The sequence below is a fragment of the Puccinia triticina genome, chromosome 6A (assembly GCF_026914185.1).
Source record: "Puccinia triticina chromosome 6A, complete sequence".
NCBI classification, from domain to species: Eukaryota; Fungi; Basidiomycota; class Pucciniomycetes; order Pucciniales; family Pucciniaceae; genus Puccinia; species Puccinia triticina.
In genome coordinates, this window is record NC_070563.1 from 6,277,470 (window position 1) to 6,302,998 (window position 25,529).

General features: G+C 46.3%; 4 protein-coding genes across 4 annotated transcripts; 3 read left to right on the forward strand and 1 right to left on the reverse strand.

The window, feature by feature from the left end:
* Nucleotides 1–664: 664 nt before the first annotated feature.
* Nucleotides 665–3,883, forward strand: PtA15_6A712 (uncharacterized protein; the record flags this gene model as incomplete). The annotated part of the gene is made up of 2 exons (XM_053170447.1): nt 665–823; nt 3,758–3,883. 2 exons carry the CDS (start codon nt 665–667, stop codon nt 3,881–3,883), a joined length of 285 nt encoding a protein of 94 aa, XP_053021637.1.
* Nucleotides 3,884–4,726: 843 nt separating this feature from the next.
* On the reverse strand, nt 4,727–5,323 carry PtA15_6A713 (uncharacterized protein; the record flags this gene model as incomplete). Its single annotated transcript, XM_053170448.1, has 1 exon — nt 4,727–5,323. One exon carries the CDS (start codon nt 5,321–5,323, stop codon nt 4,727–4,729), a length of 597 nt encoding a protein of 198 aa, XP_053021638.1.
* Nucleotides 5,324–10,450: 5,127 nt separating this feature from the next.
* PtA15_6A714 (uncharacterized protein) lies at nt 10,451–10,901 on the forward strand (the record flags this gene model as incomplete). The annotated part of the gene is made up of 2 exons (XM_053170449.1): nt 10,451–10,787; nt 10,897–10,901. 2 exons carry the CDS (start codon nt 10,451–10,453, stop codon nt 10,899–10,901), a joined length of 342 nt encoding a protein of 113 aa, XP_053021639.1.
* A 13,701-nt stretch (nt 10,902–24,602) lies between these two features.
* PtA15_6A715 (uncharacterized protein) lies at nt 24,603–25,431 on the forward strand (the record flags this gene model as incomplete). The annotated part of the gene is made up of 3 exons (XM_053170450.1): nt 24,603–24,744; nt 24,826–24,981; nt 25,055–25,431. The coding sequence occupies 3 exons, from the start codon at nt 24,603–24,605 to the stop codon at nt 25,429–25,431; spliced, it is 675 nt and encodes a 224-aa protein (XP_053021640.1).
* Between the last annotated feature and the right edge of the window lie 98 nt (nt 25,432–25,529).

Below are 25,529 nucleotides of genomic sequence, written 5' to 3' on the forward strand. Positions count from 1 at the left end.
ACAGCACGTCGATTGTGGTATCCAAAATTGCATATGTCACTATTTACATAAAATCATAAAACCAATTTTGGCTGGGAGATGTCAGCGTGCATAAAACTTAAAGTGACATCTCCCAGCCAAAATCGCGGTTTATGATTTTATGTAAAAAAATCTTATGCAATTTTGAATAACATACTGTGTTTTGCAGAATGGTTGAATTTTTCTCAAAATTTCTGGTTTCGCTATGCACTTACATAACTTTATTTAAACTTTACACCAAACCGTAGGCCAACCTTGCATTCAAGGTTCTTTCAGCACATGCAGACGAAAATCCACACCTAACTTTAAACCCAACCCTTCAGATTGACTCCCGCCTGGGATATCCTTCTGTAATGACCCAGCGCTCGGTCGGCCCCTCCCTTCCCCCTTGGTACGGGCATGGGCAGTGGAGGGTAGGGTAAAGAAGGCGCTCCGGTTCTGAATATGAACTCAGTTCGTCTCTTACCCAACTCCAAGACAATCTACCGGATGACACTGGCTCCGGGGGTGGATTTGGCCTTGGGCCTCATCTGACATCTGTCAGGTGCACCATGCGGGAAAAGATATTGAAAAGTATGTGATGGTCCCCGGTTAACGAAACCAGAAATTTTGGAGAATGATCCAAGCATTCAGTAAAACACAGTAGATGTGTAGGCCAACTTCTTCGTCATCTCAGAAGCATCAACTCTTGGCTTTGGGAAAATGGTCTCGTCTCTTGGCGGAAGCCCTTCGCCCAGTCAACGGGCTTGAAAGCCGCCACCTGCGGATTGCCGAAATCGGAAGACGCTTTGAGGAAGAACTGCTGGTAATTTCAAGGTCCTGCACAACTTCACTGGAGGACTTCCCGCCATCGAGCCCAGATTTCCCCGCAAAATCTGGAAAAATCTGAGTTCCCAGATAGCCTCCCAGAGTCTCAAAGCCTAAATTTCCCTGCAAAATTTGGCTCAGATCTGGGTCTGGAAGGGGTTACCAGATTGACGGTGTGGAACCTCTCAAATGGGTGAGATGAGCTTGGAGGGGATAAGTATGATAATATACTTGGGTGTTGGTAAGACTGCCCTCCTGGAATAACTCTGGGAGAAGGGTTCACTAAGAATAAAAATAATTTTGTGGCTGACTTCTATTCTAGTGAGAACTATTACTGGAGTCTTCCAAGGACAACCTGCAAGGAGGGGAGAGTGAGGGTTTGAGAAGGGAGAATGGTTGAGGATTCAAGGATGTATCTGGTTCTCTGTCAATTTTTTACTAAGGTAATCTGTTCTGGTTTCAATGATGGTTATCTGTCTCTGATGATATTTCTCAAGGATAAAGGTGATGAATGCTAGTATGTATCATTTACTATTCTAATGCAAGCATAGGGAGAAAGGAAACAACAACTGATGAGTGTAATCTTTATAACTGATCTAGTACATTGGGGTAAATAATAATCAAGGGAAATAGTGGGGCAATGCCTTCCCTGTACAACAAGTTGGGGTTTGTCTCTGGGGTTATTCTGTACTGGGGAAGGATATTTAGTTGGGCTAATTCCACTACTACAACTGGCTGGGGTTTCACTAGAATATTCTTCAGGCTAAACTATGTACTCTTCAGTTGGGGTGACTAGACTGGATGATGTAATAGTACTAATTATGCCAGATGCTGATGGGGTTATTTATCTAGAGTGATTTTAGCCTTCTTGATTATGTATTTATCTGTACTACTAGAGGCCAAGGCGGCTGCGCCGCTGCAGGGGAAAAAGGCACAAAATTGCCCCCAATGACCACCACATCCTCAAAAAATCATGAAAATGTTGGCTTTACTTTTAGTCATCACACTGGAGTGACACAAACTGGCACATTTCTCATTGGAATCACTTCAAGCTACAAATCATCACAAGTTATTCCAGTCATCATCTTAAAACTTTGAATCTACTCACAAGGCTGCTCCACCACTGAACATAAAATGCACACTCCTTACCAAAAGGAGGTATATCAACATACTCTGCCAAAAGCAGATTTATTTCTTTTGTTGAGGGTAACTGGGTGACACAAGACTAAGAGAGATTGACAAGGTGTCAAGGACATGGTCCAAGCACAGTGATCAGTCAACTTGCAATAATCATTCAGTGAGGAAGGATAACAGTAAGAAGAACAACTAGACTATATACATGTATAATATAGGCTAAGTTGTGGGTGTATAGGTTAGAAGCATACTACATAGGGAAATGCCAATATACTATCTCAACATCTTTGAGGCCACCAATAGAATCACACTATGATTGATTGCAAAAGAATTAAAGGTAAAAAGATACAAGCCAATACATCACAATTGCTGTCATTTTTTGCAGTGCTCATCAGGCCCACTCACCTTGGCATGGTAGTGCCATATTAAAACTCTCTTTACTTATACTTCCACAGATCCTAAATTAATGTATTGAATTATGAATCCATTTTGTCAAACTGTGGCATGTAGTCTTGTTTCAGTAGTGTTTCTTGTTTGGATCCCTCAAAAATAAAATATGGAAATCCATTAAAATGATAGATCACTTGGTGATTTTGAGAATTATCTGCCCATGATTTAACTTCATAAATAAAAACCATGTAGATATATTTATAAAAAATCAGAATACCATCAGATCACATCTATGGCTGATAGTTATTATAAATTTGACATTTTCATTTATGTGGGTCTAATTTAACATCTTCAAGGGTACCAGACGGTCTAGGAATTCCTCCACTGTGCTGAATAATGAACAATTCAAAAGCTGGTAATCACAAAGAAGAATCAGCCAAAAAGAAATCTGGTCCATTTTCAAACAACACAGCACAACAAAAAATTTGAATTGTTTTTGTTCTTCTTAATATAGGGAAGCATGATTGGCAATGCCATTGACATCTTATCAGCAAGTTTCTAAATCTGGAAGGCCGCCTCCGGTCTAAACATATTATGTGTGTGACAAAAGGCTGCCAAACATACATTACAATGCACTGGGACCCACCCCCAATGGGGATCGATGGGATGGGAGAGAATTCAGTGAATCTTCAATGGCCAGTGGGCAGAACTGCCTGCAGCTTTGCAGAGAAAGAGGAGGACGACTGGGTGTGCAGCTTTAGGATAGCAGTGTCTGGGAGGGACAAAACAATTAAAAGAGCTGGGTAAAGGGATGGGCACCGGAGTTGAGTGGGGAGATGTAAGGCGGGGTGGTTGAGTCACTTGAGGAGCAAGCATACATACATCCAGCCGGCAGCTGATTGCAGCAAATCAATTGGCGAGCTAAGCAACTCACAAAACTGCCTGCTTCCGGCACCAAGCTCAAGGGAATACCTTGCACCCACTGCTAGTTGTGTTTGAAAAGGGTGAAACTTACCAAAGTTCTTGGCGACGCTAACCATGACGCTTTCACCGAAAGCATGGGATGATACGAAGACCTACCAAACATCATATCTAGAGGAACGAGGTCCGTCAATTAGTTGCATGCTTGACTCAGAAAAAAAAGGGGGAAATGACTGACATGAACAGACTAGCAAGTAAGACGGTACCAGTCTTGAAGCTATCAAGCTTCAATAGTGTGATAGCGTTGAAGGCAAAGCTGAGAGCAAACAAGTTGGAAAGCATCCATTTTTTGGTGTACCATTTGACTGCGGAGAGGATGACGGAGATGGTGATGAAGCTGATGTGCCAGTTGGTGAACCGGAGACTGTACAAGACATCCGCCGTGTTCCGGGTCAATCTGAACTTGTATTTTGTCTGTTTCGCCCAGTTTGTTGGGCCAAGATTTGTCTTGGTGATTGTCACTAGCGCTCCCAAGCCCATCAGCAAGAAATATACGGCAAACACCAATCCTAATAAGGCTCCCGAGCCCCTGATCATCAAATTTCAGATATAAATAGATATACAGGAAATAAGTTGGATTGGTGGAAGGAGTCAACAGTGCAAGAGCTACACTACAAAAAGCGGCAGCGTAGCAAAAGCGTAGCGGTTTTAGCCTTGCTTTGCTAAGCTTTTTGTAGTGGACTTGGCGCTTTGCTATTTGCTACATTTTTTATAGGGAAAAAATTAAAGAAAATAGCGCGCTTTTTTTAGCGCAGAGTAGCGGCAATTCGCTACGCTTCTTGCTATAGTAGCGGAAAAAACGCTACTGTAGCAATTTTGCTGCGCTGCCATAGCACCATTCAAACATCAATACTGCACATCATAAAATGAGAGGATTGATGTTTGTGTACTATTTCTGGCATTTTCCACCAAAAGGCAGAGATGCCCGCTACGCTTTTGACACAAAAGCAACCCGGTTCGCTACGCTTTTGGCGCTAAAAAGCGCTATTAGCGCCAAAAAGCGTCAATTTTTCCGCTGCGCTATACTGTAGCAAAGCGGCAAAAAAAAGCGCTTCGCTATGCGCAGGCCAAAGCTGCAGTAGCGGTTCTGGCGCTTTGCTACCGCTCAAAGTAGCGATTTTCCGCTAGCGCTAACGCTATTCTGGATCCAGAGTAGCGTGTTTCCGCTTCGCTACGCAAAAGCGTTGCTTTTCGTAGCGAAGCGTAGCTCTTGCAGTGTTGAAGGAGTGGATAGCCTGGGATGTGCAAAATGACTTACAAGACCGGAAACCAGTAAGCATCTTCACTGGTCATTCCCTTGATAGCTTCCTCTTCCTCATTGGAAGATTCAGTGGAATCAGCAGAATTTTTTCCTCCATTTTTCTTCAACACAATTGGAGCCTAAGTCAAAGCATAATCATGAGAACAGCTTGGTCTGTTGTTTTTGTTGCTGCTCTTGCTGTTGGGCGGAGTCAAAGGTCAGTTCGCGGGGCTCGCTGGAGCTCTCAATTGGTGCTTGACCACCGGCAAAGGCAGCTGGGAAGAGCTTGGGGTGTTGAAGAGCAGCGGGGAGCAAGAGGCATAGCGCTCCTTCTGCTTCAGGTCCTCCATCGTCCTGTCGTCGCATGACGGGAGTGAGTACATAGATCAATAGCCGGTGGCCCAGGTTCGGGCCTCTTCCCTGGGCGCCACGCAGCGCGTCGGGATGCGGATCATTGTTGATTGCTGGCAGGTTGGGGTTGTACTTGGAGGAGGGCGAAGGGAGTGGGCTATGGTTGTGGTGCTCTGTTGGCTGGGGCGTCTTGTTGGCGGCGATGGGTTGGTCGTCATCCCTGCTGTTTCTGCAGTCGTTGTTGTTGGTGGATCTTGAGCCGATGCGGAAGAGCTTCTTCCACAACCGTTGCGAGCCGCCCGAGCTGGTGGTATCGATGGACGAGCAACTCTGGACGGTATTTACATTGAGTTTTCTTTTCTTGGCGTTGGTTTGCGGTATGTGCATACATGAAGGTGGCATTGATGGCGTGGGTCAGGTAGAGTTTGTTGCCTGTAGCAAGGATGTTGGCAGATGGGCGTGGTCTGAATTTGTTAGGGGGCGGGGTGCCAGACAATCATAAAAGGAAGAGAGTCGGAGGCCAAAATGTTTCCTCAGGCAACTATTGGGCTGTACTTCCAGTTTGAGGGTTGTCTCACCCCCGTCCGCTGTTGCATTTGCGCAGTTTGGCGGGGGATATTTGTGGACCCCCCTGTGCTTCTGGGCTGGGGGTCTTCTTCCCAACGCTTTTTGACCCTGCTACACAGGGATGGGTGTTGGGCCACGGTGCGTCAGCTTGCTGCGCTGGGTGGCTGGTTGTGGGTTGCGGGTATTTTTTTGCTTGTAGACTGTTTTTTTGGTGTGTGCATGCTTTTTGTAGGCAAAACCACAGTTTTTTGGCTTGTTGTATTAAAAAAGGGAAAACCTTTGATTTTTTTTTGTAATTTTGGCCTTTTGTAAGGGGAAACCCTTGAATTTTTTTTCTACAAACCTGAGGCTTTAATATACTTGGATTTTGCAGAGCCAACTTTGGCTGATATTTTGGGTTTAAAAGGTGTAGTGGGGGATTTAAAGTGAGTGGGTAGAAGGGCCAAGCATGAAAATGCTGGGGGGGGACTTAATCTGGGGCTTGATCTTTAACCTGCAGGTAATGAGAGGTACTTTTGGTGTAGGGTGGCCAACCGGCTTTGGGGTGGAGGAGGTGGGTGTGAGCCTGAGTCTCTATAGTGACAGCAGGACACAGGAAAAAAAGGGGGGAATATTTGGATTTCTTTGGATAAAGAAAATACAAATATAAGAGAGAGAGAGAAAGAGAGAGAGAAACTGAGCAGATTCAAGATAAGCAGATATTCAAGGTTATTCTGGTGGGAATGCACAATGCACGTCCACTGGCAATGCTACCTCTTCAGAATAGTGCTGCCAAGCTGTGCTAGAGAGTGCTACAGCCTCCTCTCACCAAAGAAACGTGGAGGGCTTCTGGATTAGACATGTTTAATCCAGCCAAAAAATTTTGGCTTCCTTCTGGATAGTCAAGGTTCTTTAAAGGGAAACCTATGTGGTTTGTTTCTTGCAAAAACCACAGAAAAGGAATACTGTTAAGCAGGGACAGCCCTGTGATCAAGGATAAGGCAAAGGCCAGAAAAGAAGAGCAGATCAAGCAGACACAGAGTTGTACCTCTGAGATAAACAAGGTTCAGTGAAAGAGGTTACTTACTGTCAATATCCTAGGCGCCTGTGACGGTAGGTATACTGGGAGTGTTGTAAACTATTTGGTGGTGATCCTGGGGTTATCTGGGGTGTGGTTCTGGTGTGCTGAAGTCTGTAGATCCTCCTCAGGCAAGGGGGATCCTGACTACAAAAATTTTCACAGTTTGCTTATGTAATTTACATATGGACATGTGGTTTGGCGCGCCTGGTAGCGCTGACACGTCACAACTGCGCATGCGCGCTACAACTCAATAACTCAGGGAAGGAGTATAGTTACAAAGAATTGGTAAGTTGTAACTAGGGTTACAATTGCATGAGAAAACAGAATATGAAGTCAAAACAAGTTTATCTCTTAAGATGAAAAAGATATGAAGTAATTCATATGTAAAAAGTAGAAAAAGGCAGACTTTAGGTCAGCTGAGTTGGCTCTAAGGCTGACAGTGGGACTACATGAGGACCAATGGGAAAACTAGGCCTTACCAAATCATGAGTGTTATGGGAAAGGCTGGGAAAGGCCTAAGGTTGACATGATGAAGGCTGCATAATCATGGGGTGGCAAACATGGGTTGGAAAGGGTGTGGAGGGGGCTCAACAACAGGAGATGGGCATATGGGGGGGGGGGGTCTTACACCCTGCAGTGGCGTAGCCGCTTTGGCCTCTAGTTATAAATAATTTGGGAAGGGTCCACCTAAGCCCCTGGCTCTGCATGAGCACTCAGGTTGGAATCAATTGGCTCAGTGATGAAAAATGGGACACACCAGTACACATGTGTAAATTTGTGTGACACTTCAGCTGCTAAATTTTGTCCCAAGGGAGTTAAAATTCTGGGACAAGTCCAGGGGAGCCTCAGATTATAACCCAGGGTTTTTGAATGAATTCCAGAAAATCTCCTTGAAAGAATTTCTGTAATGGTGGATGAGAATCAGATATAATTTGTAAAGGATTCAGCCAATTAGCCCCTGGGATTGCCAGGCACTCATCTTGGCATGATACAGCTGGGTGATGGTCTATATGTTGCACAAACGTGCGCACGTACGTTTTTGTGACACAATGTGTCACAGAAACCCGCGCATGTTACATTTTTGTGTGACAGTTGGCCCCTCAGCACCAAAGTCAAGCTGTAGACCAGAGAAAAATCAGACCTCCCACTCAAGCTGACACTTCACACCTGGTTACCCGCAGCAGGAGCGGGTACCTGCCTGAGTTTTGACACAGACTGGACACCCACACCCTTGCCTCGTACCTGCGTACTCCCCACAGGTACCTAGTACCCCCCAATGGGCACTAGGGGCCAGCAGAGATGTGAACTGGCAATTTGTGCGCAGGTACAGTCACTGGACAGAAACATTGGTACCCCCAAAAGCTCATTCTGGAAGGCCAACCCACAAACTTAAATTAATGAGGATTCAAGAATGAGTGAGTAAAATTACTTCAGAAGAATGAATATAAAAAAAGGGGGTTACTAAACGTACCCGGTTTTTCCGCGTTTGTACCCAGTTTTTGCGTACCCCCTTTTCCGCGCGCGTACCCGTTTTTTTTCTACTCATTTCTACGCAACACAAGTAATATCAAAATTTGTCTAAAATGATGAACAAAATTATCATGCAATCAGAATACCAAAAAAACCAATTTTCATTAATTAATCATTTTTTGCATACCCCCTTTTCTGGGGTACATACTTAGGGGATTGCTTTTTTTACATGCCCCAGCCACACAAGAATTTCAGGGCACCTATGATTGTGAATATTCTACATTCCCTGAAACTTTTAGGATTTTCAGGGAGTGCGTGGTGGGCTTAGTAGGAAATTTCCTGCTAACTGAATAACTCTTTTGTTACATTTCCAAACAAGCTAAAAATTTCAGGAGTTTTCAAAATCTGTATATTCTCCGTGTCCTGAAATTTTCAGCAATGGTGTGGCATAAAAACATGAGATATAAGGGGTGTGCCGCAGTCTTGAGGGGAAAAATCTGGCTAATTGAATAGCTTTTTTTTTTACATATCACAGCAGTCTAAAAACTTGAGTGAACTTTCAAATATGCATCTTCTCCGTGACGTTTAATTTCTAGCAATGTTGTAGCATCAGAACATGAGTTATATGGGGTGCGCAGTAGTAGGTATTATGACTACCGCACATCCCTTACATCTCATGTTATGATGCCACAACATTGCTAAAAATTTTAGGTCACAGAGGATATTCATATTCGAAATCTCACTCAAGTTTTTAGACTGCTGTGATATGTAACAAAAAAGCTATTCAATTAGACAGATTTTTCCCCTTAAGACTGCCGCACACCCCTTATATCTCATGTTTTTATGCCAAGAAATTGCTGAAAATTTCAGGACACGGAGAATATACAGATTTTGAAAACTCCTGAAATTTTTAGCTTGTTTGGAAATGTAACAAAAAAGTTATTCAGTTAGCAGGAATTTTCCTACTAAGCCCACTGCGCACTCCCTGAGAATCCTAAAAATTTTGGGGAATGTAGAATATCCACAATTATAAGTGCCCTGAAATTTTTGTGCGGCTGGGGCATTTGACAAAAAAGTTATCCCCTTAGTATTTACCCCAGAAAAGCGGGTACGCAAAAAACCGGGTACAAATTAATCAATCATTTGGAAATTGAGTTTTTTGAAATTCTGATTGCATGATAATTATGTTCATCATTTTAGATGAATTTTGGTATTATTTGCGTTGCGTAGAAATGAGTGGAAAAAAACCGGGTACGCACGCGGAAAAGGGGGTACGCAAAAACCGGGTACAAACGCGGAAAATACCCGGGTACATTTATCCAAGTTTATTAAATTCACAAAAACATGGCAAAAAAAATTGAAGTTTTGGCGTGCAGCCACATGATGGCCACTGTTGAAGAGATTACCCCCAAACACTATGTGCCATGGGTAGACCCTCCAGCTTGTGACAGTGCAACAAGCAAAAAAGGGCCAGCATTTTTTTAAATCAAGCAGGGGCCTATCCAAGCGAAGTAGGGGGCCTGCAAGGAGGGGCCAGGACGAAACCGGAACCCCTGGGGGGACAACTGACACCAGCCCCCCCTCCTTATATACTCAAGCTCGCCCCATCCATAGCTGGTGGTGAGTTGACCTCTCAAAGACTCTAGCCGCATCCAGCGCCACGGCCGCCGTATCCTTGCCAACGCCACGCCACCCAGTCCACCCCAACCAAAACCAAAACAACCATTGATACACGATGCCCTCTTTGGATTGGATGGCCAGCCAACAGTAGTCAACACATGACGGTGAGACAATGAGAAGGTCAAAAGTTGACGGCTGGGTTCTGTTATGTCACTTTTGCCAAAAATCAACCATCAGTTTCAGTCGTTGATTTTGCAAAGAAAGGCACATTGATCTTTTCAGTCTCGCTCGACGGGTCCATTCAAGCCTTCCACTTGATCTGTGCCCGCAACTTTAAGACGTCCCACCCAGTCCAATTCAAGGCACTCGCTGTCAACCCCTCTGCCGAGTTCGTTGTTGGCGGCGGCGTTGCCAAATGATTTGAGATTTATGTCTTGTTGGTTCAAACAGTCAGGATATTCAACATCTTAACCGGCCACAATGTCCAACATCCGCCTTAGCGTTCTTTCCACTCGGAGATAAGTTGGTCTGTTTCATCTTGGACATGCGGATCTGGGAGACGTACGGAAAACGAGATCAATGATCCTGCTGAACTGTCTGACTCAGATGATGTCCTGAATAAAATACAAGCAAGAGGTTCGGACAAAATCAGTGAAGTTTTTGCCCACTGGAAGGTCGAGGGAAGCCGCTTTGACAGATGGACTGCTACATACTCTATTCTTTAGACGACACGATCCACTTTGATCCCTTTGAGCTATCGCTCAAGATCACACATTGCTCCAGCAAACCGTTAAGAAATCAGAATATCTCAAATGCATTCCAAAAGGTGTACATGTGACTCTTGTGATGGCGTTCAGGCCTGTTCAGGCAACAAAGAGTACATCAGCAAATTCTACTACCAATCAATCCCGTTCAAAGAAATCAAGGTCATCGCCGCACAACTCCTACCAACTTCTGTTTCCAAGCTGCTCAAGTCCATCTCCAAAGCCATGTTTGACGGCTCGTCTAATCATCTCCAGTTCAACCTTACTTGGATCAACACTATACTTCTCATGGACGATACCTCAAGAACCATTCCAACAAGGTCGCGCCGACGATGCGCTCTGTCCAAGATGCCCTCCTCAACTCCTATTCTTCCGTATCTAAAATGTAAGTCATATCCTCTCCAGAGACCAAAGGGGTTCTCAGGAAGAGAGACATAGATTGCAATGGCTTGTACTAACTTCTCGTTTATGGCCATGGACTTTTTGCTACATAGATTAAACTGAAATACTTATATGCACCGTTACTTGATCAACCAAAGTTTCCTCCAAGTAATCATCTTACGCTTGGCTCAGATCCTGATGGTGATGGTGATGTGCAAATGTCTTGATCCATTTTTTGTTTGTTTGTTGGTTCCACTCATGCTCCCAAAAAGTCATCTTTTTTGTCTTTTCTTGGAATCCTTTTCCAAGATTGAGTTGTCACATCCTTCATTTACTTTCTGTCTTTTACATGGGGTCTTGATCTCACTCAATTTTCCCTTTTGGTCACCTTTGGTTCATTTGTTTTTCCTCTCACAAAAATTAAATCACATGACTAAGACATTCAGCAGTTATTCAAACCCTCAGAGAAATTGTCATGCTTGGAATCAATTGTGGTATTCAAGTGGGTAGTTAGAAAATTATTAGCCTGAAAGTCACCAAGATCCCAGGGGGTGGAGGCCAATTATATCCAATCATGTGGTTTTTTCATGGGGACTTGTGGATGCAAGTCAATCACCCCATTGCTGCTATTAATGTTGGCTCAGCTGATTGTTGTTTCTCCCTTTTCTGTGAATGTAATATATCTTTTTTTGGATACTTGATCTGTAGCTCTTGGGTGAATGGTTGATACCCTGAGGTTTGGGGAGGATTGCCTTCAGTTCCAGCCAGCTAGATGGATTGTTGAGAATGGAAATATCAAGCAGTTCACCCTTCAATGTCAGCTTCCTCCATCTCCTTTATGCATTCTGTATAAGTTTGAAATTAAACATTTTCTCATACATTGTGAACCTTGACAGGGTGGCCAAAGTGATTGGATATGAACCTTGCGATCTTTCAATGTGACTTGCTGATTGTGAGAGTTTTTCATAAATTTTGAATTGCATTTTCCCCAAACTGGTAGACAATGAATCCACAAATCAATCAAGCAATCAGTATCTAATTCTAGGTCTGTATGCTGAAAATTGTGGGTGATAAAATGTGCTACAACAGGTCAAGAAATTAACCATCATCCAATTTTATTAAAAGTGCACTGTGTGGGCTACTGGTAGGGCTACCTTTGAGTATACATACATGCACTTTAGGAAGAGTCAAAGGCAAGGAGAGCCTTGAGGTTTCTTCCCAGATAACACTTGCTTCTCCAGCACCAATCTCACCCCTGAACTTCTTCATGTTGCTGCCGCACACGGAAGTCACTCCCTTGCCAAACCTTCATATTGGCTGTCACAGGCCCCAGCCTGCTCTTGTCAATAGCTCTTCACAGCCTACAATGGCCTTTTTGATCTAACAAGCTATCTCCCCCACTGCTACCATCTATCAAGTCAAAGCAGAAAGAGTTTAATTCAAGTTTCTCTTATGTTCCCCTCCTTTCCTTCTTGAAATGAAATCCCTAGCAAAAAGCTCATCCTTTCTCCATTGTTGAATTGTTCTCTGTTATCATGATTCTTATTCCATCAATAAATATCTTATCTTTCAAGAAGCCTGGAGGATCCTTACAATTCCAGGGCCACTTTCATCATGATGGCGACCCTCTGACACTCCTACTCATAGATGAAGCATTGTTTCTTGATTTAATCTATTACAAAGTCTATGTAAAATGTAAAACAGTCTTGAGATTTCTTAGTCTAATCATGGCACTTGATACATCCAGCAGCATGATTGGCCAGATGGGGAAGAATGTGTACCTCAAAAGCTTCAGGAGTGCAGCTGGGTTGGACAAATTTGGCACTGGGCACCTCACAGGCATTCAGACCTTGAATGCAAGCAAAAAATGTGAGCTCTGGATGTAAGTTTGATGGGAATGTGCAGAGTGAGGTGCGGCAGAGGGAGGTGGACAAGGCTAAAGAAGATGGTGTCATTCCATGCGTTTTTTCCCCAGGCCTGGTGGGTTTTGAGTTGAAGCTGGGGATCAGACCCAGGGTCAGGGTGCAGACAATGAGAAGCAAGGGAAGAACAGGCGGAGATGGATTTTGGTCCGGGTATCCTGGAGGGATGGGACAAGTGGGCAGAGCAGGATTATTTTGCTACCTGACAGCTATTGGGGCCTTGCGGGGTTACTGGGCGGGTGAATTGGTAGACCGTCAGTCCACCTGGCCTGAAACAATAGCCTTATTGGATTCCATTTTGATGGGGGCAAGGCTTGGTTGGTATAATTGGGAGATGTGCTGTGATTGGTGCTTTTTTGCAGCGGTGGCGGAGGAGTAAAAGGTGTTAGTGTATGGTTAGGAAATCAGAAAGCCCCAACCAAGCCACCTTATGTAAATTCTGGTGATTCTGGGTTTCAGGCTCACAACAGGTGCCAGGTGCCAGTACAGGTTACAGGATCTTGGGCTGAACAACAGGCAATTACTTGGTACAATTACTCTCCATACACCTGTGTCCTGCGGTTTGTCTTATTTACACCAAATTTTCACTGTTCGATTACCCATAACTAGGGAAGTTGCGGCTCCCAATTGTACCTTGTTTAGATATGTAAAACATAAGGAGGATTTTTTGGGAGAGGCCCAGCAGGGCTTGGATACTTTTTACAAGAGGAAAATTGACCTAAATATTTCTTTTTCCTCCAGGCAAACCCAAAAAAATCCAAATCACATTAGGAAAATCTTTAAGAAAAGAATATGGATAAGTATCTGGTGATTTATATATTTTGCAAAACAATGTCCCCCGGATACATGCTACATAAGATGGCTTGGTAGGGGCTCTTGAGGGTCCTGTGTGGTTTTGCCTGAATCAAGGTTTGAAATGTATGGTGTTAGGTTCATTTGGCATGGTGGTGGTGGTGGGCAAGTGGCTTGATAAATACCAAGTGGTTGCCTGGTGATTCAAGTTGTGGCTTCCAGTTGAGTAGACTTGGATGGTACAACAAGTTTGGTGATCCAGGCCAAGTCAAATACATATAAAGATTGAACCTTATATGTAGCCAAATTCTTTGTTCTTCTGCCAAACCTCTGCGCTGAACCTCCTGCTAGATCAAGGTGGCTCACGCCCCTCTGCTGTTGCATTGGTGCAGCTTGGGGGGTTATATAAATATTTTCTGGCCCCCCATAGCATAAGTCCCTTTCCGCACGCTGGGGGACATCTACCTACTTTCTTTTAACCCCACTAGAAGGAGAGGGATGGTGGGCCCAGTTGCATTGGATCTTGTTTTTGTGGTCTTGGTTTTTGAGTTGGATTTTTTTTTTTTTCATTATTGTGTTGGTTTCCCTGTTTGAGCTTGTTGGAAAGGGGAAACCCTGGTATTATTTTTTTTGTAAGTTGGTGAATTTTAGGGGGAACCCTTGATCTTTGATTCTGTTATTCCCAGTAATGGGTACTTCAAAGATTTTTCACAGTCAAGCTACTTCTTGATTTGAATGGTTATGAGGAGTCAGAAGCAATTTTGGAAAAGCCCCAGATGTGTTGTGAGTAACCAGAGGTATGATATGAGAATCATCAGTGTGGGATTTGGACACCACAGTTGTGTTGGTAGAAACCATCTATTTTCTGCCATGTTTGCTTTGAATTTTCTGGGTGTGCTTTGTACACCTTGTAGAAGATATAATACTTGCATGTGTGATCCTGGTCAAGTACCATTTTGAGATTGTATTGTAAGGTGCTAATATTACCTTGATCTACAGGGTTCTGGAAGAGGGATTCAACACAGGGTGGAGAAACTGAACCATTAACTTGCAGCGGCAAAGCCGCCTTGGCCTCTAGTACCATCATATTGCTTTGCTTTGGTCAAAAGCAATATAATGGTACTACAGTACTGAATATGGCTGAATCAGTTGAATCTGACTTCATAATTGAAGAGACCAGTATTGTAGGTTGCCTAGAAAAAATATTTGGAGGCTTTATGTTGAATTTTGTAGTTTTCATTGAATTAACCAATGGTTATATCACCTATATTTATAGGGTCTTGGAAAAACGACTCCCAAGTTTTGGGAAAACAACTCCCATACGTCCGCGCGACTATTTTTCGACCAGCGCTGGACGTCAACCTAGACCCTTTTTTTGGGTACGGCTTTTTTGGGAGTCGTCGACCCAAAAAAAATATTTTTTGGGAGTTGTCCCCACTAATTTTTTGTATTATTTTTTATTATTTTTAATATGTATAACTTTTTTGTTCCACGTACTAGAGCCATAAAAATTTGATGGCACAGAGAAACATACACAAAAAGACAATACTGAAAGTTTTAGCAGTATTGTCCCATCAGAAAATGAGATATAAGGGATGTGCGCCAAAATTAGTAGGAAAATAACTGCTGACTGTGTAACTTTTGTGTTACACACCCAAAATGTCCACAAATTCCAGGGATATCTTAAGACTGCATAAACTCTGTGATATAAAATTTCTGGCATTATTGTTCCATCAGAACATGACACATAAGGGGCGTGCCGAATGCTCAGTAGGAAATGACTGCTAACTGTGTAACTTTTGTGTTACACAACCAAACAGTCTAAAATTTTCAGGGATATTTCAAGACTGTAACTCCTCTGCGCTATAAGGTTTGTGGCATTATTGTGCCATCAGAACATGAGATATGAGGGGTGCAGCTCCACAATAGACATGCTCCCTACCAGCGCACAATTTGTACCTCATGTTTGATGACACAAACTCTCAGAGCTGCCAGAAATAATGAGGACAAGAAAATATAAAAATTGTTCATTCAAAAAATACTAGAGAGGAATAATAACAATATTTATTCAAAAAAGACTAGAACAACCACCAATACATGAAAACTACAAATGGAAATACTAGTAAAATTTACCACTCTTATCAGGAAAGAGGAGCTTTCTTCCACCTGTTTGAGCAAAACAATCAGAGTATCTTGCCTCCCAACCTCGTGCCTCTGGGTTGGCATTTAGCTTCCAGCTCTTTTGTAGGGAAGGGGCAGGGAAGACGTCAGGGGAGGATAGTTCTAGAGCCACAAAGTGATCGAGTCGCCGGATGAAAGCCAAGAAGATCGGGGGGTTTTGGTTAGGAGGGCAGAAGGAGGGAAGGAAAGTTTGAGACCACTCTTCAGTGAAATAAAAAACTGGCCGTTGGAAAGTGTTGGCCAGTGCTTCGCCGGAGGAGGGCATCGCCATCCAATGAGCCATACCGCAACCTTTGGTACCGGAAAAGTTTATTCTGGCCAGAGCCGACTTGATGTTGTGAAAATGTCCCAACTTCACGTACCACTCACCTCGTTTGCTGATTTCGTTGGCTGGAGCTTCTCGGGCTGCACTCCAAGCGCCCTGACCATTCTCCAAGCACCATGCCACCGCGCGGAATCCACAATGGCCATCTGACTCGACATCAAGTATCCGCTTGACCGAGGATCTGATGATGACTGGGAGTTGATTGAGCCAATTCGGTTGGTCAACTGGTTCTTCGGATGGGGGTGGGGGGACTGGTGCTGTTGGTGGTGGAGGGACTGGAGCTGTTGGCGGTGGAGGGACTCGCGTGGCTCGCGCGGCTCGCGGAGGAGGTACCCGGCTAGATTTCGGCGGAGGGGCGGGGGCAGACGAGGTTGATTGAGCAGGAGCGGAAGGTGGTGCTGGATTCTTAGCGGTGGCGCGGGTCGGACGTTGCGGCGGAGGCGCGGGGGCAGACGAGGTTGATTGCAAAGGAGGGGAAGGGGAAGGCGGAGCTCGCATCTTCCCAGCGGCGCGGGACGTACGTTGCTGCGGAGGGGCGGCGGCAGACGAGGCGGAGTTCACAGGAGGGGAAGGGGAAGCTGGCTTCTTAGGTGCGACGCGGACCGGTTTGAAGCACTTTGTTGGGACTTGGGCTTTCGGCGGCGGAGGAGGAGGAAGCGCAGGTGAGGAGGGTGGTGGTGATGGAGACGGCGACGGAGAAGGAGTTGGAGAAGGAGACTGAGCGACTTTCTTGGCGGTCTTTGACTTTTGTGCCGGGAGTTTCCTCTTCTTGGGTGCTGGTTTGTTCTTCTCCTCTTCTTTCTTCCTTTTTTGTTGCTCCTTCTCTTCTTTCTTCATTTGTTTCATTTCTTCCTTCTCCGTTTTTCTGGTTTCCGCTAGCCTCTGTTTCTTGGACTTCATCATTGCTCCTTCTTCATTCTTCCTTTTATTTTCAACGTGTTTGAAGGCGGAGGGGTCCCTTTTTGTAGTTTTTGGTTTGTTTGGCGCGCCTTTTGGACGTCCATGGGTGGTCTGAGCTTGTGTTGGTTCCTGGATCGTCACGAAGGTTCCAGAGCCTTCCAATAGGCTGTTGATAGCTTGTAACTGGGCCGCCATCTGCGCGGGATTCATCTGCAGGAGCCTTTCGCGGATCCAGTTGACTTGCTTGATTTGGGTGAGATCAGCGTTGGTGCCAAGAGCATGGAGATCCTGGGGGGAATGAAAAGACTCCAATTAGTAAGGGAATGGCGCAGGGGAGGTTAAAAATTGGAGGGAGGGGTGGCAGAGGGGCGGTGGCAATGGCCGGACGAATGGGAGTCGGCGGGAGTCGTTCTTCCAATCAAGGCTTCGCAGCTGGGGGATTTGGGAGTCGTTGGGAGTCGTTATCCCAATTGGCAGGCCGCACGGACGGAAAATGGGAGTCGTTCCTGTCCCTGGTGCGCGCAGGGGTAAAAGGGAGTCATTGGAAAAAAATGGGAGTCGTCCACCAAGAAATGGGAGTCGCCCGCGGAGAAACGGGAGTCGTCATAGGAAAAATGGGAGTCGTCCACAAAACCCGGCCATCCAAGGCCCCCCCCACATGACAAAAAGATAAAAAAAGACCCAGATCTTACCTTCATGTGCCACTGGACATGAAAATCCTCGGGGAGTATCTTCTTGCCATCCATTGCGCGCTGCCGGAGTGTATGCTTACAAGGAATTCCCATCCGGTTTTTGTAACACCCGTTGCACCTGTGCCAATTCTCCAGGTCAACACTTGCTCTGAGATTATCCTGCGCCTTCCGGAGAGCAAAGTGGGTGATCCGGCCGTGACAGAGCAAGAAAATCTTCCCTATTGATCAAAGGCTTCTAATCTTCTCCTTGTGATGCGCCGCGGAGATTTCGTGGGATTGAGCTTCAAGCGCATTTGTGATTAACTTGATGACGGCGGCAAAAGAATTGTTGGGGCCCAGGAGATAAGATTTAATAAAAGCATGCGATGATTCAATTCGAGACGTCGTCCGATGGTCGAAATGAGGTATATCCTTTGTCCAAGCGTTAGCATACTTTTCACACACCGGAAGCCATGTCTCAATCATATAATCTCCAAAAGCTTCGCCGTATTTTGCGCAAAACCAACTGAAGCTTGAACGGAAATCTCCAGGACTAGTCATCTTGATTAAGTTGCTCCAGTGTTGAAGCATTTCAAACTCCTTCGCCTTGTTCTTGATGTGTTTTGCGCCATTGGAGACCAAGTTCTTCTGTATGTGCCAAGTGCAAAGCATGTGGGTCGAATGGGGAAAATTGGACTGGAGAGAGGAGATGAGAGCTTCTTCTCGGTCGGTCAGAACAACAGCAGGAAGGGGAATCTTGTTCAAGGTGAAAACAGTCAGGAGGGATTCAAGCGCCCAGTCGTAATAATCTTGTGTCTCTTTGGCAAGAAAGCAGAATGCCAAACTGAAAGACTTGTTGGCTCCAGTGACACCGGTGATGTGGAGGAGAGGCATCCAATACTTATTCGTCTTGTACGTACAGTCGAGGAAAAGGATTGAATGGTACTGATGGAGAAGCTTCACAGAGAGGGAATGGCAGAAAAAAAGGCCCTTGAGCTCGCCAGATTCGTCGACCTTTGTCATAGTCGTGAAATCGGTTCCAGCCAGAATTTCATTCAGGTGAATGATGGGACTGATTCCTTGCAACATCTCTTGCGCAGCCCGCTTTTGTGCTGAGTAAATCGTATCAATTGTGGCCAGGATTGTCTCGTCAGGGTGCAGCTTCTTGAGGCATTCAAGTATTTGTGCCGGTCGCAATCCGGCCTCGCCAAGTCTTTTCATTTCTTCGTAGAGAGTGTCGCTGAGCTTACGGTGAAAAGTGTGGGCAACGGCGGCGGTGGGGCAGTGATTATGAGTCGAGTTGGAGACTGTGAATTTCCAGTGGCCCTTCTTCTTCTGGTTTTATACGGCAGCGGCGAACGGACAGCCAATCAATTGAGATGATATATTTTCACGAGTATCACCTTTACGTTTGTTTTTTGCAGGATCACCTCCTCTGTATCATTTCAATGTGGATTTAAAGTCAGTCAATACTAACAGAAGAATGAAAAAGAAGTGGGAAATAACAGACCTGACACATTTAAAATGGACACTCTTTCCAGGAACAGAGCGTTTGACCAATATCCCATAGCCATGCGCACGAGCAAATTCTTGGATGGCCTCCTTAACCGATTCAACGTTGTCATAATTTCCAGCTGGCGGCGCAGGAATGTTGCCGTAGATCGTCCTTTCTCCTTCTTCATTAACTGAGTCTTCATCATCTGGTTGATTCTCATTCTCAAGTTCCATTTCTTTGAGCTCCGTCTCAGTTCTCTCTTCAGCAATTTTCTCAAGTATTTTCTCTATTTCTTCTGCGTTTTTTTCAGTTGGAACTGTTCCAGAGTTTGGATCATTGTTAGTATTATCTTTGTCTAATTCTAACATTACAATACAATCTTCTATTGTTTTCTCTTCTCTGGCTAGCTCTACATATTCCTCAAGTGTCTTCTTGTCATCTGGATTATCTAAGCTATAATCTTCAACTACTTCTTCCTCATTTTCTTTGTGGATTTCGTTTTCTAGTTTTTTTTGGCAATTTCTTGAGTAATTTGAAGGAGGAGGGGGTCTAGGGTGACGTCTTGAAGGGCTTCAGTGGTCTGAATGCAGGCTTCGACGGCGGCAATGGCCTGGGAGTTGGCGGCTGCGGTTTGGGAGTTGGCGGCTGAATGGGAGTTGGTGGCTGAATGGGAGTCGGCAGCTGAATGGGAGTTGGCGGCTAAATGGGAGTCGGCGGCTGCCGTTTGGGAGTCGGCGGCTGCCGTTTGGGAGTCGGCGGCTGCAGAAGGTTGGGAGTTGGCGGCTGCGGGACGTGGGGAGTCGACGGGGTCACGGGAGTCGGCGGGGGCTAGAACTTGATCACGGGAGTCGGCGGGGGCTAGACCTTGAGCACCGCTGGCTAGGACGGCTCCTTGGGGGTCTAGAATGGCCAGGGTGGCTCCGTGGTCCTGGGCTGCGATTGCAAGGGAGTCGGTGTCGATGCCAGACCCGTTCGCGGGGCCTTTGGCGGTGTCTTCATCGGCAGCTGGATAGAGGGTGTGAAAAAGGGTGTTGGGGGCTCAGTGCCTCCATTTTGGATGGGGGAGTCGGCAGGGGAGGGAGCTTACCTGGCTCTGCGGCTGGGGTTTCCTCGGCAGCTGGGGTTTCCTTGGCGTGCTCGCCAGGCACTGGGGCCTTGGCGTCCTGGATGGCGGCGACAGGGGGGTTGGCGAGCTCGACGGCGGCCATAGGGGGCCCGGCGTGCTCCATGGCGGCGACAGGGGCCTGGGAGTCCTGGTCCTGGACGGCGGCCGGGGCGGCTGGGTTGATCATATTATTGGATTGATTGGGCGGTTGGTGTGGACGGGTGAGCGGTGATCGGGCGGTTGGTGTGGCGGTTGTGGTGTGTGACTTGTGTGATGGGTGGGGGGCTCGAAGGGGAGTCGTCAAGGGGAGTCGTCACGACTCCCTGGGGGCTTCCGTGGCCCCCGCGGCCGACTCCCAAAATAACGCAGGGGGCACTTGTTTTGGGTGAACAACTCCCAAACCCCCCGAGAAAAAAATAATAAAAATTAGTGGGGACGACTCCCAAAAACAAATTTTTTGGGTCGACGACTCCCAAAAAAGCCGTACCCAAAAAAAGGGTCTAGGTCGACGTCGAGCGCTGGTCGAAAAACGGTCGCGCGGACGTATGGCAGTTGTTTTCCCAAAACTTGGGAGTCGTTTTTCCAAGACCCTATTTATACGGATGTACTTCGCGCACTGCGAAAAACTCGTCGCGCACTGCAGGGGGCGTCCACTTGACGTCCCGGCCACAGTGCGCGGAAGCTCAAAATGCTTCGCGCACTGCAAATGAAAAGCTTGAAATTCTCATTTTTTTTTCTGCCAGCCGGCAGAGGGGATTTTTCTTTCCCCTCCTCCATTTTCTTGGGGTATTCGGACCCCCCAGCATGACATAAAAAAAGGATGATAAAAAAATACAAAAAATAAGCGGAGCGCCTCCCCGGGGCGCACCCCCCGGGGATTCTTAACCTGCTAAAAAGCCATGGATCGGGTACCCAGCCCCTCGAAAACAGAGTTCGAGGGGCAGAAGTACATACCCCATGACTTCGCCGTGCGGATGGCCGGCACAGGCTGGTCCCAGAGCGGAGTACATGCACACTCCCCCGATGACCGGCCAGCACGCACGTGGAGTGCAAATCACCGGTCATCGAGGGGATTACGTACTCCTCTCAATGACCGGAACGGTCCCGCTTATCGAGAGGAGTAAACACACCTCTTGATGACCGGAACAATCCCTGTCATCAAGAGACTAAGCATTCCGCTCGATGACCGGAACAGTCCCGGTCATCAAGAGCAATTGATCCCCTCGATGAACGGAACGGACCCGGACATCGAGAGGAGGAACACTCTCGATGACCGGGTCTGTTCCAGTCGTCAAGGGGAGTGTTTACTCCTCTCAACGACTGGAACAAACCCAGTCACGGTCATCGAGAGGAGTAAACACTGCTCCTCTCGACGACTGGAACAGACCTGGTCACGGTCATCGAGAGGAGTAAACACTGCTCCTCTCAACGACTGAAACAGACCCGGTCATCGAGAGTGTTCCTCCTCTCGATGGCCGGGTCCGTTCCATTCATTGAGGGGATTAAGTGCTCCTCTCGATGACCGGAGCGAACCGTTCATCAATCCTCTCCTTGAACAGTTTGCTCCGGTCATTGAGGGAGTGTTTCTCTACTCGGTGACCGCAGCAGACTCGGTCATCAAGATGATTATTTTCTTGATGCCCGGGTTCGTTCCGGTCATCGAGTGGTGTATTTAATCCTCTCGATAACCGGGACCGTTCCGGTCATCAAGAGATGTGTTTACTCCTCTCGATAAGCGGGACCGTTCCGGTCATTGAGAGGAGTACGTAATCCCCTCAATGACCGGTGATTTGCACTCCACGTGCGTGCTGGCCGGTCATCGGGGGAGTGTGCATGTACTCCGCTCCGGGACCAGCCTGTGCCGGCCATCCGCACGGCGAAGTCATGGGGTATGTACTTCTGCCCCTCGAACTCTGTTTTCAAGGGGCTGGGTACCCGATCCATGGCTTTTTAGCAGGTTAAAAATCCCCGGGGGGTGCGACCCGGGGAGGCGCTCCGCTTATTTTTTGTATTTTTTTATCATCCTTTTTTTATGTCATGCTGGGGGGTCCAAATACCCCAAGAAAATGGAGGAGGGGCAAGAAAGATCCCCTCTGCCGGCTGGCAGAAAAAAAAATGAGAATTTCATGGTTTATTTTCTGCAGTGCGCGAAGCGTTTTGAGCTTCCGCGCACTGTGGCCGGGACGTCGAGTGGACGCCCCCTGCAGTGCGCGACGAGTTTTTTGCAGTGCGCGAAGTACATCCGTATTTATATTGGCTCCAAACAAAGCCCTAATGATTTGCTTGTGAATTTTTTTGTTTCCCTTCTCCTTGAAAGCCGACTTGATAGTGTATATATATGTTGCCAATGCTATACAATCTTTCTCTTTCGCACTTTGACCAATAAACAAGCTAAAGCCTAAAATTACCTTACCAATTTTCCAGAACACCAATTGCATCACTTCACTAATGCCGCTCCCCCCCCCCTGACTGAAGTCGATGATCGCCGTAAAGTTGGATCTTTTCTTCTCCTCGACCTGATTGTCGCCCAACGCATCCAGTGGGTTTAGCACCAACACGACCGGGTTCACAGAAGATGGCAACAGGTTAAAATACATTTCTGAGATCCTTGACTTTCCGAATCCTGTGCCAGCTAACAGAAAGGTGTTTTGTCCTCGAACAAGGCTGGCCACCGCCTCAATTTGAAGTGGCTTTGCCTCCTGACCGCCGTAAAATTTCTTTGCTCGAGTGGCGATTTCCATCTCCAAGGCTTCACCTTTCTTTCGCGAGACCTTTTGAAGGACATGAATACCAGTAGTGGGGATTTTGGAGCTCTGCGACCGTTTGCGCTTATTTAACGACTTTTTCGAACTAGATGACGACTTGAGAGGTGATTTTGATGACTTGATTGGGCTTGTGGATGACTTTGTCGGAAGCTTGGATGGAGCACTGCGGTTAAGTTTTACTGCCATTCTTGATTGTTCGGTTTCACAGAGAATTTTGTGATGCTTGAAGGACTGGTTACTGCAATCTCCGGGCACTTAACCAAACCATTGTTCACTGGTATCTTGACTAACAATCACGATCATCAGATTGTATGTATTTAACACTGACCGCTGGCTGCATGAGGTCGAAAACCCGTGAGAGGGTCCATGGACCGATGATCCGAATGGATCCGCACCCATCAAACTCTAATGATGGACTAAAACTTACAAGACACTGGCTATTTTTGGCCAAATGTTTCCAAAAAAAAAAGGAAAGATACCTGAGAAGCAAGGCTACAGCTTTGTCTACCCAGAATCATCTTCAAGAGGTTGTATTTTTTCCAAATAGATGTTGAGCATGAAAAATGTGAAATTCTGACCAATTTCTCGAAGTGCTCAGGCCCCGCGGGCGACTTTTGAGGTAAGCCTGAGAGCCTCTCCTACGGAGAGTCCCTTCGGGACCCCCGTTCGAGAGGCTTTGTTAAGCTCGCTCAGACCAGCCGGCCTCCAAGTGGCAGTCATCTCTGCTCGGATCTTGGCATGTTGCCCTTTTCGGGCTCCGGTGCACAGCCCAGCTCGTGTGATACCCTAATTTTAGAAACAATCTCTGGCAGCACCCATGGCGTATCAGGATTCTCCAGGAATGACGTGGTAGTCTGGTGTCTTTTGTATGTATGAGGCTTTCTCTGTGTCTCGTGGTTTGCACCCCCTGGGTGTTTCTCTCTGGCAGTGTTTCTCTCTCTCAACCGCTGGAGCCAATAGTGATACCCCGTCTCAGTGAGGGGCAATCTACGCACCCAGACTTCCGCTGTAGAACCGGTTCGGCTCTCTCCTGTCCCGTTTCTTCCGTTCCATTCTCAACATATTCCACGTCCCATCTTCAGCATTCCGACCAAGTCCCCTTCCAGTTCCACCCCACTGGCTTGTCTTGCTCTCCGCGGCCAAGTTACAAACACATTCATTTTGATAAAGCCGAGATACGTGGCCGCCATATTTCATCACCCCAGATTGCACCCGGCTCAAGCTGTACGTCTACCCTTGTGCCTCCGATTTGCATACCATTGAGTGGGGCCTGTCAATTTAAAAAAATCTGGCCAGACAGTCAACTCCGCACCCGTCAACTTAAACCTACTTCAACCTGTCGCGGCCCCGCACTCGAACAGCTCAACTTGACCCCGGCATCTCAAATTTGAAGCGCTCAATTCACGCCCGGTAACGCTTTATATTGTCGTTCGCATTCAGGCTCTGGCATTCCTACGTATCCAATTGTCGGCTCTGCCACAGTGGCTAGCTACTTTACAATCATTAATTACAGGACTACGCACAACTTTTTTCCTCAAGAATTTTTGCTGTCGGCTTGGACCCCAGGCCTCCTTTAATACAAACCACGATCCTGGCTTGTTTGTACTTGACTAATTACTGATATCCACCCAAGAAATTCAAAATTCCAATCAGAATTTTTGCGATGACTGAACCGCCAAACTCTGGCTCCCTGTCGGATCCGTTCCAGCCTAACATTGGAACCAGCTCGACATCACGAAGAACTTCAACAGATAGCTTTGATTCAGTACTTTCTTGCACAAAATCTACTCGAACAGTCAACACGAGTAAGTTTGTGGTTTGTTGATCGTTTGTCCATCTGAGAAGACGCGAGCAAAAGAAGATGCTTATCCTCGTGCTGCCTTTAGACGATTCTTGCTCATCATTTCCCCCATCACCATCGGCATCCCAAACGACTTTCGATAATTCCGACTGGAACCTTGACGAAAGATATACGATCAAGAGCTCTCCTGACGCCTTTTCGGCTAGCATTTGGAAAAGAAAACGGCCTACTCGTTTACTTCGTGCGTTGGATGTTCCCAGCTATTCAGCACTCTCAACATCAGGGACGCTGATTATTGTTCACCCTTTTCTTAGTCCCTCAGCACGAGCCCAGACGAAGCCAGTTGACAATTAGCGAAACATCGATCAGTTTTGAAATATCTATTGAGCTTCCAGAATTTTCTCCGGATTCGATTACGGTAGCTCAACGCAGAGAAGATCACTCAATTCACATCGTAGCAGATCAAGTAAACGGCGAGAACACAGGCCATTACGAGCGACTTATCAAGCTACGAGGACGCGACTCCGAATCATCCCCTAGTAAAGAAGTCACCAGCAAATTTGACAGCTCTACAAGTATCCTTTCTGTCCGAGTAATCAAATTGGGCTATTCACGAATTCGTCAACACGCTGTAGTTTGTGACAACGGGAGTGGCCTCACGGGCAACAAAACATATCGATTAATCCTTTAATAACTTCTTGCGGCCTATTCTCCGGCTCGACTTGTCTCAAAGCTTCCTCGCGGTATTCTCCAAAAACAATCCTCGGAATTCGGAAACATCTCTCTTCT